Source organism: Stegodyphus dumicola, chromosome X2 (assembly GCF_044657685.1).
Source record: "Stegodyphus dumicola isolate Sdum_Otavi_A_Nest chromosome X2, ASM4465768v1".
Lineage (NCBI taxonomy): Eukaryota > Metazoa > Arthropoda > Arachnida > Araneae > Eresidae > Stegodyphus > Stegodyphus dumicola.
Genome location: NC_140781.1, coordinates 37,594,874 through 37,613,583, shown reverse-complemented (window position 1 = coordinate 37,613,583; position 18,710 = coordinate 37,594,874). Strand labels below are relative to the sequence as shown.

The 18,710-nt window shown below is 32.5% G+C and overlaps 1 protein-coding gene across 4 annotated transcripts in view; it reads right to left on the bottom strand.

The window, feature by feature from the left end:
• Positions 1–18,710, bottom strand: part of LOC118185112 (uncharacterized) — a 254,232-nt gene that overhangs the window by 55,086 nt on the left and 180,436 nt on the right. For all 4 annotated transcript variants that reach the window (XM_085809298.1, XM_085809300.1, XM_085809301.1 and 1 more), the window contains 2 exons: positions 13,130–13,225; positions 1,787–1,881 (listed from right to left, as the gene is read on the bottom strand). In XM_085809298.1, the coding sequence (XP_085665424.1) occupies positions 1,787–1,881; positions 13,130–13,225 (191 nt within the window). The remainder of the gene's footprint in view (positions 1–1,786; positions 1,882–13,129; positions 13,226–18,710) is intronic.

Below are 18,710 nucleotides of genomic sequence, written 5' to 3'. Positions count from 1 at the left end.
AAATATTAATATAAACTGCAAATGATATAATTAAAATAGAATACATTTAAATTTTAAAAAATAAATAACTAAAAATGCACACATTATAGATGACTACATTGAGCTGAATCTTGAATTTTTTCATATTTGTCATGCATATGTTAATTTAGATATTTTACATCAAGTTATGACATAAGATAAAACAAATAATGCCCTAAAGTATTTAAATAAAAACATACATTTAGTACTTTTCCTCTATCACTTATGAAATACTTTCATTGGAAGATCAGTTTTTGCCTTAGATTTTGTACATCTCTTGCCTGCTTTTGTTTTTCAGCATTCACTATTTATTTCTATATTTTCTAGGTACAGAGCCCTATGCACTTTCAGCTCCATCAAATAGCAAAATCACAGTTCATATTGCAATATTTAAAGGGCTACTCCAAAGAACATTTAGCATGTGTACACATTATCTAATCATTTTAAACTTTCCAACTTAAAAAAAAAAATCCTAAGTATTTCAATAGACATCAGCTAATTGAATGATACCTAAATGAAAACAAAGTTATTACATGTCTCCACAGAATGCTATGCCTTTTTCTTTCCTCTTCTTTATTTTCATCTACTAAGAATCTATAGAAAAAGTAATTACTTAGATTCATGCTAAACATATGAAAAAATAATAATAATAATAGGCAAATAACTAGCTCTGGAAAATCTCTAGATAAAAATCGATTGTTTCTCTAAAGCAGTCATCCAGGCTGTAGTTATAAATTACGACACAGATACCCAGATTATCTCAGAAATAAGACAAACTTTGAACTTTCTTTAAAAATACAACAAAACAAAACAATCGTTTTTTAAATGGAATCCTTCACACGTAGGTATCGACAGTAAAGAAAAGGCAGGCTCACTAGCCAAGAGAGGAAGACTTGAACCACAAGACGACAAACTACTTCCTCCAGAGTCACTTAAATAGCAGAATTTTGAGAAATGAAAGGATACTCTTAAATCTGAACAGGCAGCAAAATCAACTGGCAAATCCTGGGCTAGGATTCAAGACACTTGGAAAATTTTTTGTCAAAAACTCCATACAGAGACTGTGGCAAACTTCTGACTGCAAACAGGTCACAATTGCATGGCACATCATCTTAATAAAATTGTCATCTTTCCATCTAGTATATGCCAAATTTGTAATTCAGGCATCATAAATGCAGAGCATCTTTTTATATGCCCAGAACTATATAAAGAGTTTCAGAAATATGGTAAGCAAACTATACTGAAATGCCAGAACTTTCATGAACTCCTTGTAAAGACTAAGTCTCTTGCGTTTCTTTCCTTGTTTACATTAACCCCTTAACTGCCGCGGGCGTATATATACGCCTTGCTCAGCCGATGCGTTAACTGCCCCAGGCGTATATATACGTCCTTCCAAACTGCTATCATTTGCTTTGCGCTGCTACACCTAAAATTATTCGCAAAGTTAACGCATCGGCTGCGCATCTGGGGCAGTTAACGCATCGGTTGAGCAAGGCGTATATATACGCCCGCGGCAGTTAAGGGGTTAACTTTTTACTCTTGTTCTTATGTTCATTTGTTCTGGTTCTTACTTTAAATGCTTGCTCTTTTTTATTATATATCATTGTCCTTGTGTAATACTTAAGCTGTTTCATATGTTTGGATTGATCCTTTCAATAAAGCCATATATAACAACAAATAAGCAAATAAAAATTCTTACTACAGTATTTCTTTGCAAAAATATATAATCTTTAAAATACATATCTTTAATTATGCTGAAATTACTTACACAGAAAACAGTTCCGCATTTTGACTCACACAATTAGTACCTCCAATAACATACACACAATTTTCAGAATTGATTTGTTGTTTAAGATTCATAACCTGTAATCAAAACAGAATATTTCATTGAAAATTGCACATATAAATAAAAGTTTTACGATTTTTTAAAAGATACTATAACTTCACAAAGCAATACTACATTGGTGAATTATTTAGAGATACATCAAAAATGAATTTATAGTTAATTCTAAACATTCTAAGTGAGACAGTAAGTAAAACTTCACACTTACAAGAAAAAATTTTCTTTCAAAATTCTTACAAAAAGATTTTTTTGCTAAATATAAAGCATTTTCACGAGTAGCTACTTTTTTCACTGTACTTTTACAGCAAGTAAATTTTTAATGAAATTCTAAAATAAACTTAATAATTTTAATATTATTCACATTAAACGTATACTTTAAACTAAAAATAAAGCATTTTCTTAAATAGTATATTCCTCTTTCTTTCAATTAAACATTTTTTCCCTAAAGTCGGACTTATTTAGATTAACATACTTAAAAAGCAAGACATCTGAAGAAAATGAGTATTCAAAAGCTTCTGCTCTTTTACAGAACCTTCCATGCTGATTATCACCACAATATTTTTCTAGACAACTGTTCATTCCAAATGCACACCTTCATGCTGGATGCAGCCTCTTCATTGTTCAGTATCTGTTTATAGTCTGACAACTAAGAAGCGTGTTTGTGCATTATTATTAAAATTAAGTGATGATCAGGAATGATGATGTGGGATGATAATCAGGAAATTTCACGACTTTTAAACAATGATCAGTGATCTTTATTTATTGTGTAAAATTTAATCAATTTTTAAAAAAATGTAATTTGTTACATTAAGTTGTTCACTTGAATAATATTTGCTAATGGATAATTCCAGGTATATGCAAAAGTGTAAACACTTTTTAATGAAAGAAATCTATTCTACCAATATTTCTGTTCTTAAATAACTGCATAATACTTGAAGGATAGAGTATTCTATGGTTGTGATATCCTGAAGAACAGGGGAAGCAGTATAAGCTTCTGAACTCCTGTAAATTCCGTCATTCCTGACAGAAATGTGTATGTCATGCACTCGCATGATACAAAATGCTCCATGACAATTCGACCATGATGGATGATTTTTCTGTGTTGGGAGAATGGGAAGGGATGTAATCTCCGTTCTTGGTGAGCACTGCAAATATTCCTGGTCTACAAAGAGTCACTTCCGATTTCCTTGTAGCACTGCTTCTGATATCCTTTGTAGAAGATCCATTTCTTATTATCCCTTATTATTTCATGAGAATCTGGATGAATTTTGCCAAGGAAATTTTGAAACATCAATTCTCCTGTTCCTATCATTTTCTAATACATCATGTGGAACAAAGTACTTAACTTTGCCCCAAATCCACAGACATAAATCTGATATTCCAATTTTGTACTTCAGATACTAAACTTCCTGTTAATTCTGCTACAGTTATCTTGTCACTGCTCTCCAATGGCTTCTATCTCGTCATAATCTGGTGGTCTTTAGGTTTCCCTGATTTTTGCTTGTCCTTAAGCTGCCTCTCGCCATAACAAAAGTGTAGAAACCAATACCTATATGTACATTCTGATACAGCATTATCATCATACATGCCACATTTCCTTTGGGTGTATTTCTTCTACACTATCATCAAAAAAACCGAATTTAAGGAGCAAGGTTTACCATCTCAGCAAAACTTCTATGAATCTCATTATGGTTACGTACTACTCAACAATGACTTTTTCTTGCACCACCCAATATTTAACTAAGCACTGGATTCTCACCTGCATATTTAATCCAAGATCAGATTTTATCCAGCATTAAGGTTTCCTTCAAAAACATAAAAAAAGGCACATGCAGATACCATCAAGTTTTCAAAATAAAGGGTCTCTTTGCATAATTTATTATAATCTCTAATTTATTAGACAAAGCTGTATTATCATACATGGTAGTCTTCCTGGAAAAATGGATTGTTAATTCATGAAAAAAAAAATGGATGTTCCAAGTGATCAATTATAAAACATAACTTTTGCCATAATGTGCATATATCCTAATTTATTCCCTTTAATTTCTTTTGAAAATTAGTGGACTTCAAAAATTAAAACTCTGCAAGTCTATTTATGATGTAGCTCTTGAAATATAAATTGACAGTCATTTGTGTTTGCCATTTAGCTATCAGCACAGTAAATACAATAAGCTGCAACATCTCTTTTGGGGGAAGGGGAATAACTGAAATTATAACATAAAGCCCTTACTTAAGAATAGAGTTTTATTCAAACAGCCACAGCAGTTGCGAATAAATATGAGAAAGCAAGAAAGCATGAATAAGCATGGAAAAAAAATTTGAAACTGAGAATGTAATATCAAAAACATACTATGAATACCTTAACACTCCTTACATTCTAAGTTTCAACTGATACTGAGATCAATCAATCTAACCCCGAAAATATACATTTTAGGTGAAAGTTCATCTCCAAATGATCTCTGCTGGGTTAATATAAGGAAAGAGGAAAATCACAATTTCCTCCTTCCTTGTACATAATATATGTTCCTGTAAAATGAATGCCATTTCCTGCATTAAGAAATTTTAATTCTAAAAGTTTTAGACACTGGTGCAATAATAAAATCTACAAGAAAATGAAATATATATATAAGAATGGTCAGACAAATGAAATAAGAAAAACTGAGTCATGTCAATAAGCCGAAATCACATATAAAAAACACAGGACACATTCAAGTTTCAAAATTCACACGAGGCTTTGATGTGTTTACTAAATAAACTTCTAAGAACACTTACTGAAACATTTTTAATTAACTGTCATTAATTTTAATGTCAAACTTTTAGGCATGCCTACTTAAAAGAGTACATTGATGCATAGGAAAAGATACAAAGATATTTGCTATAGTTTTAAAAAAAATGTAATGAATTTTTTAACATGTTTGCTTATTTATTAACCTTGTCGCAGAACTTATGCTAATACAATGTCATCTTCCCACCGCACGAGCATGCACAGCGTGCATCAGATAGAATTTAAAATGGGCCATGATTTTGTACAAGTGCTTCTTAGTTTGCTTCTGCAGAGGAACTTCCAATGATGTCCAACTAACTACTGTTTCATCTGGTTGCATTTATTTTCTATCGCCAAATGGGCAATGCATCTGTATAAGGAAAGCTGCTCATCCTGAATAAAGGAATTTTAATTGCTTACCCAAGTGTCATTATTTGGAGTCACATGGAAAGGTAATTTTCACTATAAAAGTGTGCTGACCCAGACACGATGATTGACATGGGAAGCTACGAAGCAATGGAAGTTGAAAAGTGAGTGAGTAGCTAACTCTTTAATTCCTTTACAAGTAGTAAGGCATTGTATTGAAATTAGTTGAAATTTAAAAAATAATTTGAAAGTCGTTTGCTTAGACTGTTAAAATTATTGAAACAAAATGATAGATTTGAATGAAAAAATTCTGCTATGGAACGAGAAAAACAGAAATGGGTAGTTGTTAAACAGTTAACAACTAAGTAAATTTAAAAAATAGAAATGAATTAAATGAGCTGTTAACAAATACATTTACTAGAAGAATTATGTGATCTGTCTAATTCACTAAAAGAAAAAGGTTAATTCACTAAAAGTTTTACACTAAAATTCTAGAAACTGAGAATCATATAGATTTAAATGAATTAGAACAGGAAGTTATACATAGCCAATATTATCAAGAAGAAGTCGCCAAATGGCTAGGGAGAGTTATATTCAGGTAGTGATCGGAGTGTTAATACTTCACAGAACGTAACTTCTGAAAGATTTGCTAGAAATACGGTGAAATTGCCCAAGTAAGAAATATACAAATTTTATGGGGACCTTAGTACTTGGCTAGACTTTTGGCATAGTTTTCGAAGTAGCAGTACATAATAATGAAACATTAACAAAGGTAAAAAAATTCAGCTAATTAAAATCTTATTTGTCAGGAAAGGCTCTTACTGAGGTTTCAGGATTTTCTTCAAGTAGTGAGAACTATGACTGTTCCATAGCATTGCTTAATGAGCGGTTTGGTCGAACGGACCTTATCATAAGCTGTCAGCTATCGATCCAGCAAGAAATTCAACAATAAGTGCTAAGTACAATTAAAAAAGCTTACAAACTCTTAATGTCACCATGGGTGTGTATGGAAATAAATTATATCTTTTGATTTTACAAAAATTGCCGAAAGATATGAACATTGAATACAACAGAAGACGTAAACCAACGCTAGAGTTTATAATAAATGAACTTATGATTTTTAAGGAAGGAAGTGGAATGCAGAGAAGCATTTAGCTTGTTAATGTTTTCTAATAATAGAGACATTAATAACAGAGTTGGGAGAAAACCTTCGAACAAGATTGTGCTACCAAAAGATAATACTGGAAATACAAGTGCATTGACAAATTCACTCCAAGAAAAATTTTTGTAGAGTTATAGGACATGAGGCAGAAAACTGCCCATGTCTCAACCATTCTGGATAGGAAACGAGAGGAAAATTTTCAAGGATTATGTTTCCATTGCTAAACAGTGCTTTAGCTAAACAGTGTTGCCAAAAAACATGTGTAATATATGCAAGAGGCCACATAATTATTTAATTTCCCATGGGCAAGTTAAGAAAAACTATCACACCTGAATTTGAGAATACATCAACTTCAGTTTCTCACTTAAACTACTCACGAAAGGAAATATTTTACTACAGACTGGTGGTAGTGTTTTAAAGGCAGGTGAAAACCAGAAGTTAGTAAGAATTCTGTACGATTCTGGATCTAAACGTTGCTTTGTCAAAAAGTTAATTGCCGATATTTTAGCACTAGAAGTAGTTGAAGAAGAATGTATTAAAATATATGGATTTTGGGTGAAAGTTTATCTTCCCCAATTAACGACGTAGTTCATTTGAATCTGCATGACAGAATTAATCCAGTGTGATATATTACCATTGAAGCACTTATTACAAAGAAAATCACAAATGGACAAATAGCAGTTCCTACTAACTGAGTAAAGCCAGTGGTGATTGTCAAAGGATTTCAATTGTCAGATTTTGGAACACATACAGATGTTCATGTTTTAATAAGAGGTGATTATTTGTGCAGGATTTTATATAACAAACCAGTAAGATTAAGCAGAAGATTAACTGCTACCAATAGCGTTTTTTGGGTTTGTAGTTCGAGAAAGAACCTTTACCCTTCTTCAGCTGTATGTGTAAGTAATGTGACAATTGAACAAGAATGTATTTCTGAACAATTAAAATCTTATGGTAGTTGGACACAATAGGAATGAAATCTGATGTGGAAAGCAAGCAATGCAGTGAGGATATCGTGTATTTGTTTTAAGATAACATGCTGTATAAAGATAAAAGATATGAAACTAAACTTAGTTTAGACTTATTAAGCTGAGATATAAATTAAGAAACAATTTAGAATTATTCCAGCACTATGACACAGTGTTACAGGAACAGTTAAATGAAGGGATTATTGAAGAATGCCACTTCCAGGTGCTGGGTAATTCGAGTTACAAACTTCCTCATCATGCAGTTGTAAAAGATGAAAAATCCCCCACTAAGTTATGTATTATATATGATGCATCTTCTAAGGGTAAAAAACGAAGTATCCCTTAATGACTACCTAGATCTGGGAATTAATCTTCTACCAGATTTGCTTAAGATAATAGTAAATTTCCGCAGATTTAAAGTTGGGTTTGTAGCAGATATTGAGTAAGGCGTTTCTGTAGGTAGGAATTAGTGCAGAAGACAGCAATTTCTTAGATTTCTTTGGTTTAGGAATAACAAAGTAAGTTACCAACAAAATAACTTAAAATTACTTAGATTTGCAGGAGTTCCGTTTGAAGTCTCATGTAGCCCATTTCTCCCTTCTGCAATGATTAGATTGCATTTAAAGAGATATACAGAAAGTAAAAGTGAAGCTTGCCAAATGCTACATAATCTTTATATTGATGATTTAATTTGTGAAGCAGACACTTTGAATAAGGCTTCATTCTTGGCTTTAGATGCACAAGAAATAATGGTGGAAGACGGCATGAAGTTACGAAAATCTGCCACAAATTCCGAAGAGCTAAAGGACATATGGACAAAGATATCGACTGTCAGCTGGCCTCTATCTTCAATGATATACCACTGAAGGTTTTGGACAAAGATATCGATTGTCAGCCGGCCTCTAACTTCAACGATATACCACCGAAGATTTTGGGACTTGTATGGAAAAACACAGACGATATCCTGAAGATTGATTTTTCCAATATTTTAAAAGTGATCAAGCACTTTGGCGAAAAATTAGCTACAAAATGCACCATGTTAAGTACATGTGGCAAGATAGTCGACCCCTTGGAGTGACTATACCTTTTACTATCTGAACAAAACTTTTATTACAGTCAGTCTGGGAGAGGGGAATGGTTGGGATGAGCCTTTACATAATTATCTGCAGTCACAGTGGAAGGAATGGTGTACCGAAATCAACCACCTGCAAAATTGGGCCATTAAGAGAACCTACTTTGAAAATTTTCTATCTAAGGAAGTGCAAGTGTACATATTTTCCGGTGCTAGTTTAAAAGCATATGGAGCAGTAGCGTACTTAAAAACGCCACCCAGAGCAGGCTGGAATACAAGATTCCAGCTAGCTAAATCTTGACTAGCACCAATTCAGCAAATTACACTTCCACCGCCAGAGCTTCTGGGAGCTCTAATAGCAGTGAGATTAGGCAAATATATATTGTCCCTATTTACATTTCTTAAACTTACTGACATATTTCTGTGGACAGATTTGCAAATATGTTTGTGTTGGATCAAGGGCTGTGTTCGAGACTAGAAACAATTCGTCTCCAATCCTGTTGTAGAAATCCAACAGAAGTCGAAACCTCAAAATTAGAATTTTTATCCAGGAAAAGAAAATCCAGCTGATAAAATTACGTGTGGGGGTAAAGCACATTATGCAGACACTGAAAATGAAAGGTGGTTAAATATTGCACAGATGTCATGTGAAGATAAAACAAAATGCAAAACGCTATTGAATTTGAATAATTATAGCAGCCTTAATATTAAACCAAAATCTGAGAAGATAAAAGGATTCATCACCAAAAAGGAATTAGCTGAGGCTGAAAGGTTCTGGATAAAATGTTCAAGTTCCAAACAGAATTAATATAATTATCTTGAGGGAAGGAGGTGAATAGATCTTCTCGATTGAATGGCCTTGACCCAAATTTAGATGAAAATGGACTTGTACATTTAGGCAGAGAGCTTCAGAATTCATGCTTTATTACTAGTCAAAAAAACCCATGAATACTTCCTGGAAAGCATCACTTCACAGAATTGTTAATTATGTGGGAACATCAAACTGTGTTGCATTCCAGTGTTTCTGACTTGCTTGTACAAATTAGAGATCGTTATTGGATACTCAAAGATCACCAGAACATCTAAAGGGTTTTGAACAATTGTTATATATATGCAAAAGGTTCAAGGCATGCCACGGGACTCAGAGAGCAGCTCCACTACCTCTCCACAGAGTTTAAGAAGCATGTGCTTTTGAGGTTATTGGGGTGAATTTTGCTGAGCTTCTGTATGTGAAGGGTATACATAAAAAAGCATGCATTGCCATTTTTCATGGACAGTAATTCACGTTATTCACTTAGAAATCATTTCAGGCTTAACAAGTGAGAAATATCTTCTTGCTTTTCAACGTTTCATAGCAAGACGCAGATTATGTAATGTCACATACTGTGACAGTGCAAAAACTTTTAAACGAGCAGAATACAATTTCCAAAGATCATGAACGTCAGTTTATGAATCCTGAATGATCAATTTATGAATTATTATGGGAAAAGGAGGATGAAGTTTAAATATACAGTAGAAAAGGCTGCTTGGTGGGGAGGGTTTTGGGAGAAGATGGTACAGATAATAAAAGTTTGAGGAAAATTCTAGGAAAAGTTTTATTATCTTATGAAGAACTGAAAATTGTAATAACGGAAATTGAAGCTATCATTAATTCTTGGCCGATTACTTATGTGTATAATGATCCTTTTGAACCATCTCCATTTTCTTCTCATTTCTTAGAAGGTAAAAGACTAATTTCTAAACCTGATCTAGCTAGATCTACTGACGATGTTACCTGCAGCAGAAATGCTATCCTGAAAAGGTGAATACTCTCAAGGCCCGCTGAATAACTTCTGACACAGATGGCACATGCAATATTTACTACAATTGAAGGGAGCTCATCATACACCACCTGTTGATGTCGCACATGAATTCATGATGGGTGACGTAGTTCTAATACAACAAGACAAACCTTGCCATATGTGATGGCTTGGAAACACTGTAGACATTCATAAAGGAAGAGATGAAAAGGTGCACAGTTGAATGTTGAAGATATCAAGTAGTATGTTAAGGAGGCCCATACAATTACTTTATTATTTAGAACTTTAGAAGTTTGCAAAGGCATCTTAGTTTAATTTCATACCTTTATTTCTGATGAACTTCTTCATTCAGGGGGGGGGGAAGGATGTCTCAAAAATTATACTAATACAATGCCATCTTGGTACAGCCCAAGCATGTGCAGTGCACATCATATAGAATTTAAAATGGGCCATGAGTCTGTACCATGTGCTTCTTCTGTGTATGCTTCTAGGGAGGAACCCTCATGATGTCCAAGTAACTACTTTTTCGTCTGGTTGCATTTATTTTCCAAGTGGGTGATGCATGTGCATAAGAAAAGCTGCTCATCCTGAATAAAGGAAATTTAATTGCTTCCCCAAATGTTGTTATTTGGAGTCAGACAAAAGGGTAATTTTCACTACAAAATAAGAAATCTTTACCTTTTCAACATTTATTACTTACTTTAAAACCGTATATACAACATATAAAGAGTCTTTCTAAGCTTGATATTTACAAATTATACTATAAATAGTATATACATACAGTAATAAAATAAAATAATCATTTGGTATGAGCATTTAAAAAACTGAAGCTGGGGAAAAAAGGTTTTGCACAACACTCGACATTCAGATTTCTTTGGATATTTATTGAAGCTAAATAAAGGAATTTGGTAATATTACTTAATCTTTAAATCCTGCAGCAGAAATGCTATCCTGAAAAGCTGAATACTCTCAAGGCCCGCTGAATAACTTCTGGCACAGATGGCACATGCAATATTTACTACAATTGAAGGGAGCTCATCATACACCACCTGTTGATGTCGCACATGAATTCATGATGGGTGACGTAGTTCTAATACAACAAGACAAACCTTGCCATATGTGATGGCTTGGAAACACTGTAGACATTCATAAAGGAAGAGATGAAAAGGTGCACAGTTGAATGTTGAAGATATCAAGTAGTATGTTAAGGAGGCCCATACAATTACTTTATTATTTAGAACTTTAGAAGTTTGCAAAGGCATCTTAGTTTAATTTCATACCTTTATTTCTGATGAACTTCTTCATTCAGGGGGGGGGAGGATGTCTCAAAAATTATACTAATACAATGCCATCTTGGTACAGCCCAAGCATGTGCAGTGCACATCATATAGAATTTAAAATGGGCCATGAGTTTGTACCATGTGCTTCTTCTGTGTATGCTTCTAGGGAGGAACCCTCATGATGTCCAAGTAACTACTTTTTCATCTGGTTGCATTTATTTTCCAAGTGGGTGATGTATGTGCATAAGAAAAGCTGCTCATCCTGAATAAAGGAAATTTAATTGCTTCCCCAAATGTTGTTATTTGGAGTCAGACAGAAGGGTAATTTTCACTACAAAATAAGAAATCTTTACCTTTTCAACATTTATTACTTACTTTAAAACCGTATATACAACATATAAAGAGTCTTTCTAAGCTTGATATTTACAAATTATACTATAAATAGTATATACAAACAGTAATAAAATAAAATAATCATTTGGTATGAGCATTTAAAAAACTGAAGCTGGGGAAAAAAGGTTTTGCACAACACTCGACATTCAGATTTCTTTGGATATTTATTGAAGCTAAATAAAGGAATTTGGTAATATTACTTAATCTTTAACATAGATTCATGAAAATGAAAATAAAATACAATGCACTGCTCTCAACCTTGAAACATGAACAAGCCAGAAGTTTCTAGGGGTATTCACTACTTCAATGACCTCCTTTCAAAAAATCCTCAGACACACAAAATCTCTTTATAATCTTTATAAGGTTACATTATTGAACTTTTATCATATGACTTCGATGTAAAATATAAATATTCTAAATTTTATGTCTGTTGGCTAATTTCATTTTGTACGTTTCTTAAACTTTTACACCGAGAAAAATTACCAATAGGAGAAATTTTATTCATTCAAGCACATTAAATGTGATAAAAAATAGAATCAATAATTAAGGTATTGAGTAGATAAACTTAATGTACTACATATTCATGTAAAATTAAATACAAATATTAACTTATTAAACCCTGCTTGAATCTTCATAAAAACTTCTATAAATGCCCCCAGTGGATTAAAAAATTAAGATCAAATAAAATTTAGTAAGAAACATTATGCTAAAAATCACTAGGGGTAAAGACATTATTACTTTAGGGAAATCTGTGCGATTTAACTTTCATCAACTTTTGAGATACATGTTCCTTAGTAAAGGATGAAAATTAAAAACTGGGAGATCTGGTGATCTAATGGGGGACAGAGAGAGGTGATAGGAAACAGGCATCAAAACTCCCATTCTATGATATGCAAAATATTCATTTCCAGCGTGAACTTCAGAGAAATTTTATCTCAATGTGGATGTATCAAAACTATTACAGATTTCATGACAATGGCATAAATGTTTAAACAGCTAGAAATCTTGAATGGAAAGATTTGTAAAATGGGTTGCAGTGTGTGTAATTTCATTAGTATGCATATTTACTGAATTTCAGTTAATATATTACTAATGGGTTATTCATTGATAAACATGAAGAAAGTTACAAGCATGCAAAATTTCATTTTTATCATTCATGAAGCCAGCACTTTTGACTAAAAAAGCGGTAATATTCCACTACTGGCAAAAAATTTTAAAAAATCTGTTGGTAAAATAGAGTTTAAATATTCATTTCTAGATATGAGGTCACATTAACACAACACCATAAAAAACGTACTAAAACCACAAAATTACTGATGCTTAGAAAAATCTGCATAGTAAATCAAAAAACATATTTTAAAAATGGAAGAAAAATAAAAATTTAGCTATACAGACTTGTGATATACAGTATATACATCAAACAATGATTTCTTATATTATGTAATAAAAATAATAGTAACATACTTCTATTTGTATGCGATCACACAAAGAGGTATTTTCCTTTAATTTTTTTGCGACTTCTTGTTTCACGTTACTAAATAACTCACTTTCATCATCATTCTATAAAAAAATTTCACAGAAATCACATGTAATTATACTGAAATAAGCTCAACCCTTTTTCATTAATTATACATGTCAACAGGAAAAAAGTATCACAGATAAAAACAACTAATGCCTATTAATTTTGATTTGCTGAACACAAAAATAATTGTTAAAGTTTTTTATTAGTTCACATTTCAAAGATCTATGAACTAGCACTTATCCACACACTGATAAAATATCCCCAATGTGTGAACATATCCTCCCGATGTTCTATTAGAAACTCAATATAGCAGAATAGTGGTTACTTAGCAGTTTAAGAATAAATAACACACTACGTACCTGTTGGGAGTTTGGAGCAAAAGTGAGTTTTATTGGATATGCACGGTTATAGAAGTATATAAACGAGTGGCACCATTTATGGGCCAAGAACATATTTAAAGCTAACCTCTTTTTACACTCCCACTTTAGGTTTAAATATCAAAATTCATCCTGATTAAATACATTAAAAAATTACATTAACACACATACATATAATAAAACATTACATTACATTACATTAATCTTCATTTTAAATTCATCATCCTTGCACACCTTTCATGTTTTGCACTGTTTACATTTTTTATCAAAAAATCTGCAATCATTATTAGAAGAAATATTTTGTATGACAATGTGCTGAAGTTTCACAGCTTCTCACACAAAATGGTGTTGTATATCAATATGTTTCGATATACCATGATACACACTATTTTTGCTGAAATTAATAGCACTGTTGTTATCGCAGTATAATAATATTGGCTTTGCAGTAATAATTCTAAGTTCTGTAACAATTTTGTTAAGCCATATGGCTTCTTTTGTAGCTGCAGAAAGAGCCATATATTCGGCTTCTGTTGTTCTAGTTGCAATGGTAGGTTGACACTTACCACACCACCTCTGATGAGGAAAACATATCCAGTGGTTGATCGTCAAATGCCTATTAATTTTGATTTGCTGAACACAAAAATAATTGTTAAAGTTTTTTTATTAGTTCACATTTCAAAGATCTATGAACTAGCACTTATCCACACACTGATAAAATATCCCCAATGTATGAACATATCCTCCCGATGTTCTATTAGAAACTCAATATAGCAGAATAGTGGTTACTTAGCAGTTTAAGAATAAATAACACACTACGTACCTGTTGGGAGTTTGGAGCAAAAGTGAGTTTTATTGGATATGCACGGTTATAGAAGTATATAAACCAGTGGCACCATTTATGGGCCAAGAACATATTTAAAGCTAACCTCTTTTTACACTCCCACTTTAGGTTTAAATATCAAAATTCATCCTGATTAAATACATTAAAAAAATTACATTAACACACATACATATAATAAAACATTACATTACATTACATTAATCTTCATTTTAAATTCATCATCCTTGCACACCTTTCATGTTTTGCACTGTTTACATTTTTTATCAAAAAATCTGCAATCATTATTAGAAGAAATATTTTGTATGACAATGTGCTGAAGTTTCACAGCTTCTCACACAAAATGGTGTTGTATATCAATATGTTTCGATATACCATGATACACACTATTTTTGCTGAAATTAATAGCACTGTTGTTATCGCAGTATAATAATATTGGCTTTGCAGTAATAATTCTAAGTTCTGTAACAATTTTGTTAAGCCATATGGCTTCTTTTGTAGCTACAGAAAGAGCCATATATTCGGCTTCTGTTGTTCTAGTTGCAATGGTAGGTTGATGCTTACCACACCACCTCTGATGAGGAAAACATATCCAGTGGTTGATCGTCAATCTCCAACATCGCCTTCATAGTTTAAGTTGCTGTAACCAAGGACGTCAACATTATAGTCCTTTGGAAAAGACAATGTAGCATCTGTAGTGGCTCGAAAATATCGCGTGATGCATTTGACAGCATTCCAGAGAACCCTTACTGGATTATTGCAGAATTGACTAAGCAAATTCACAGCATAAGTTATATCATGGTGCTTGAGCTGCATAAAGGAGACTCCCAATGACAGCCTGATAAGGAACAGGTAGTTTTTGTTCCTTACTAGTTGGTAACTGCAGTTTAGATAACACTTGATTTTGGTCTAGTGGTCTTTTTACACCATGATATTCATGCATATTATATTTGCGAAGCATACTCTCTACATACTGAGTTTGACTAAGGCTAATAATGGACCCTTTAGTCCTATATCATTCGATTTTAAGTTGTTGTTTTACTCAAATTTTAAGTTCTATGTTATTGGTAAAAATGAGTAAGTCATGAACATAAATAGTGACAATAACTAGTTCTTTGTTTTCATTTATTTTTATATAGACACAACTATCAAAAGAACCTTGTCTCAGTCCCGTTTCTATTAAGCCCTTTTCTAACAAATGGTATCATAGTCTACCACTCTGCTATTAAGTCCTTTTCTAACAAATGGTACCATAGTCTACCACTCTGCTTTAAACCATCTAATGCTTTGTTTAATTTTAGGACCTTTCCCTTTAAGTTTTGCTTGTAAAATTCACTAAAACCATCTCAGGGTTGCCACTCAAACAGAAGAATGAAATTCCCTGACTTTTCCAAGTTTTCCAGGTGTGTTTTAAGAAAATTCCAATCTATTGGCGTAATGCACATTGGCTGTGCTAAGAGGTCAATTAATTATGATACCACTTGAAAATGCAAAAATTTACCAATTAATCTGACTTATATATATATAATCCCCAAAGCATTATTATTATAAATACCTCCACTGAAGATTTAGATTAGAATCTGCTGAATCTGGATTAAAAAATGTCATTTTTTGCAGACATTTTGCAGCTAAACAAAAGAAAGAAATCTATTTAATGATATTTTAAAATAAATTCAAGTATTTTATATTTATTTAGCAGCATACATAAGCAAAAAATATGTGCATTAAATTTCGTGATGGTATGCCATCACACTGCTAGGATTAATTTCAGGATTATGCCAGAGAAAATTTCCTGAATTTGAAAGTATTATTTACTAATAATAAATAAATTTAGAGGGAAGAAGCAACATTAAATGATATGAATAGCATTAAAATAAAGTTAACTACTTAAAAATTGAATTAGAATAATCAATGATATTTTGGCAAATATAGTTATATTAAATGGTTAGCCTAGGTGACTGGTTACTATTTTTGTATTTTGCTGCAAAATGAAAAACAAGACATTTATTAAAGAGAAAAAAGGTTTAAAAGATTTTGCGGTAAAATCCTAGTATACACAACGGCCTTGGCATGATTTTGAAAACTGTTGCCAACACCAAAATGACCTGTTTACTGCTCATCATAATATTGCCAAATCTAGTGTGTACTGTACATGGAGGTTAGAATAGAATACATGTACCGTATACTGGGATTAAACCGATTTTGTTTTATACAAGAATACATATTTTCTTTAGTTCAACATGCATTGCACATGTGCATGTGAGCCTCTTGATTCTCGAGGTTACTGGTAACCAAAGTTGCTGCAAAATTGCTTTGCCTTTCTAAAAGACAATAAAATTTGAGCTGCGAAAATTGGGTCTATGCCAGCTGTCCGAATGACGCTCACGCAATACATAATTTGCCAAGAAAGTGATCACTTCCAACATTGGTGCAAAACTCGCTTTTTGGGATGTTGGGGATTGCTGTATGAAATTCCCTGATTTTCCAGATTTTGACTAAAATATTTAAATTCCTTGACTTTTCCCTGAATTTCTTGGTCAATTTTCGAATTCCCTGCTTTCTGCCATCTAGTATTTTCATATAAATGTCTTCATTTAGAGTTCCCTGTACAAATCCATGTGGTCCATTTCCCAATCATATATAGCTGCATAAGCTAATAAAACTCTTAATGTTACATACAGACAACTGGTGCAAATATTTCAGTATAGTCTATTCCATCAATCTGAGAATAGCTCTTAACAACTAAACGTGGAAACAAAATTTTGGATTAAAAGAAAAGAAAGGGGGAAGAAGCTTATGTAGCAGAAATTCGTGTAATTAATTCGAATCCAGATTACAATATTTGGTACATGGATTCTTGTGCTTCTTACCACATGACTCCACATAAAGAATTATTAGATGATTATCAGGATGCTAGTATTCATCAACTAAAAACTAGAAGTTCAGTGACAGAAGTAGAATGTAAGGGTAAAATTACTTTCCTCTTATCTAGAAATAAAAAAAGGTAGTCTCTAACGTTTAGTAATATGTTCAAGTTAAGAGCCAAGTTACTGTCTATTAAGTATTAAATAAAATTTCTGGAATGGTTAGTACTTTTACAAGTGAAAGATGTTTTGTGTATGATGGTAAACATTTAGTTGCTAGTGCAACAGGTATGGAGGACAGTTTGTATTCTCTTGATTTATGTAATGAATAGGCTTTAATTACTACTCAAAATATTTCAAATGAATTATTACATAAAACAGTGGGCTATTTAAGTGAAGGAGGAATGATCATATTAACAGATATGGTCGAAAGTTTTAAATTTAACGGAAAATTGTTAAATTGTGTATCATGCATTAAAGGCAAAATGCATAGACAACCATTTCCTAAGGGAAAAGCTAAGCATGCGAAAGAGTTGCTATACATAGTACAGAGTGACCTGTGTGGGCCTATGAATGTTTCATCAATTGGTGGTTCTTGCTACTTTATTAATTTTATTGATGATTTGTCACTAATGACTTGTTTACTTTTTTAAAAAATAAGTCTGAAGTCTTTGAAAAGTTCAGGTATTTGTTGAAAAATTTAAGCATTTCAAGCATTTGTTGAAAGTCAATCAAAGTCTTATATTCTGATAATGGTACTGAGTATGTAAATAATGAGATGGATATTTATTTAACATCAAATGGAATCCAGCATAAACAATCCATCCCATTTACACCAGAACAAATGGGTGTAGCTGAATGTAATAACAGAACTCTTGTTGAGCAAGCAGTATCAGTGTTGGTGGATGCTCACCTTGGTAAAAATTATTGTGCTGAAGCAGTGCAAACTGCAAATCACTGTAAAAATCTATCTCCAACTACTGCAGTTGCAGGTATGACACCTTATGAAAAATGGTATGGTGATAAGCCGAATTTAGAGAAAACTGTAAAAATTGGGATATAAAAGCAAAGGAGTTAGTGCTTGTTGGATACTGTCAGTATAGAAAAGGCTATCGATTAATAGATCCCAAAAATTATGATATAATAAATGCACGAAATGTACAATTTTTGGAAAATGAAACATACCACAAAAAGGAAAGTAATGTGCCTCAATTTTATAATGAATCCTCATTCAGTAGGAACATGATTACGACATTTTCAGATACTGAGAATGCAATAGCTCATGATCAGAATAGTGAATTGGAAGAGATGGTTAATGATAGCACTCAGTCTGATCATCATGAATTAGTTAAGCTCATTAATGAGCCAAGTGGTCAGCATAAGCAGAAATAAAAAAATTAAATTCCCGAAAAGTTATCAGCACTTTGATACACACGGGATGCCA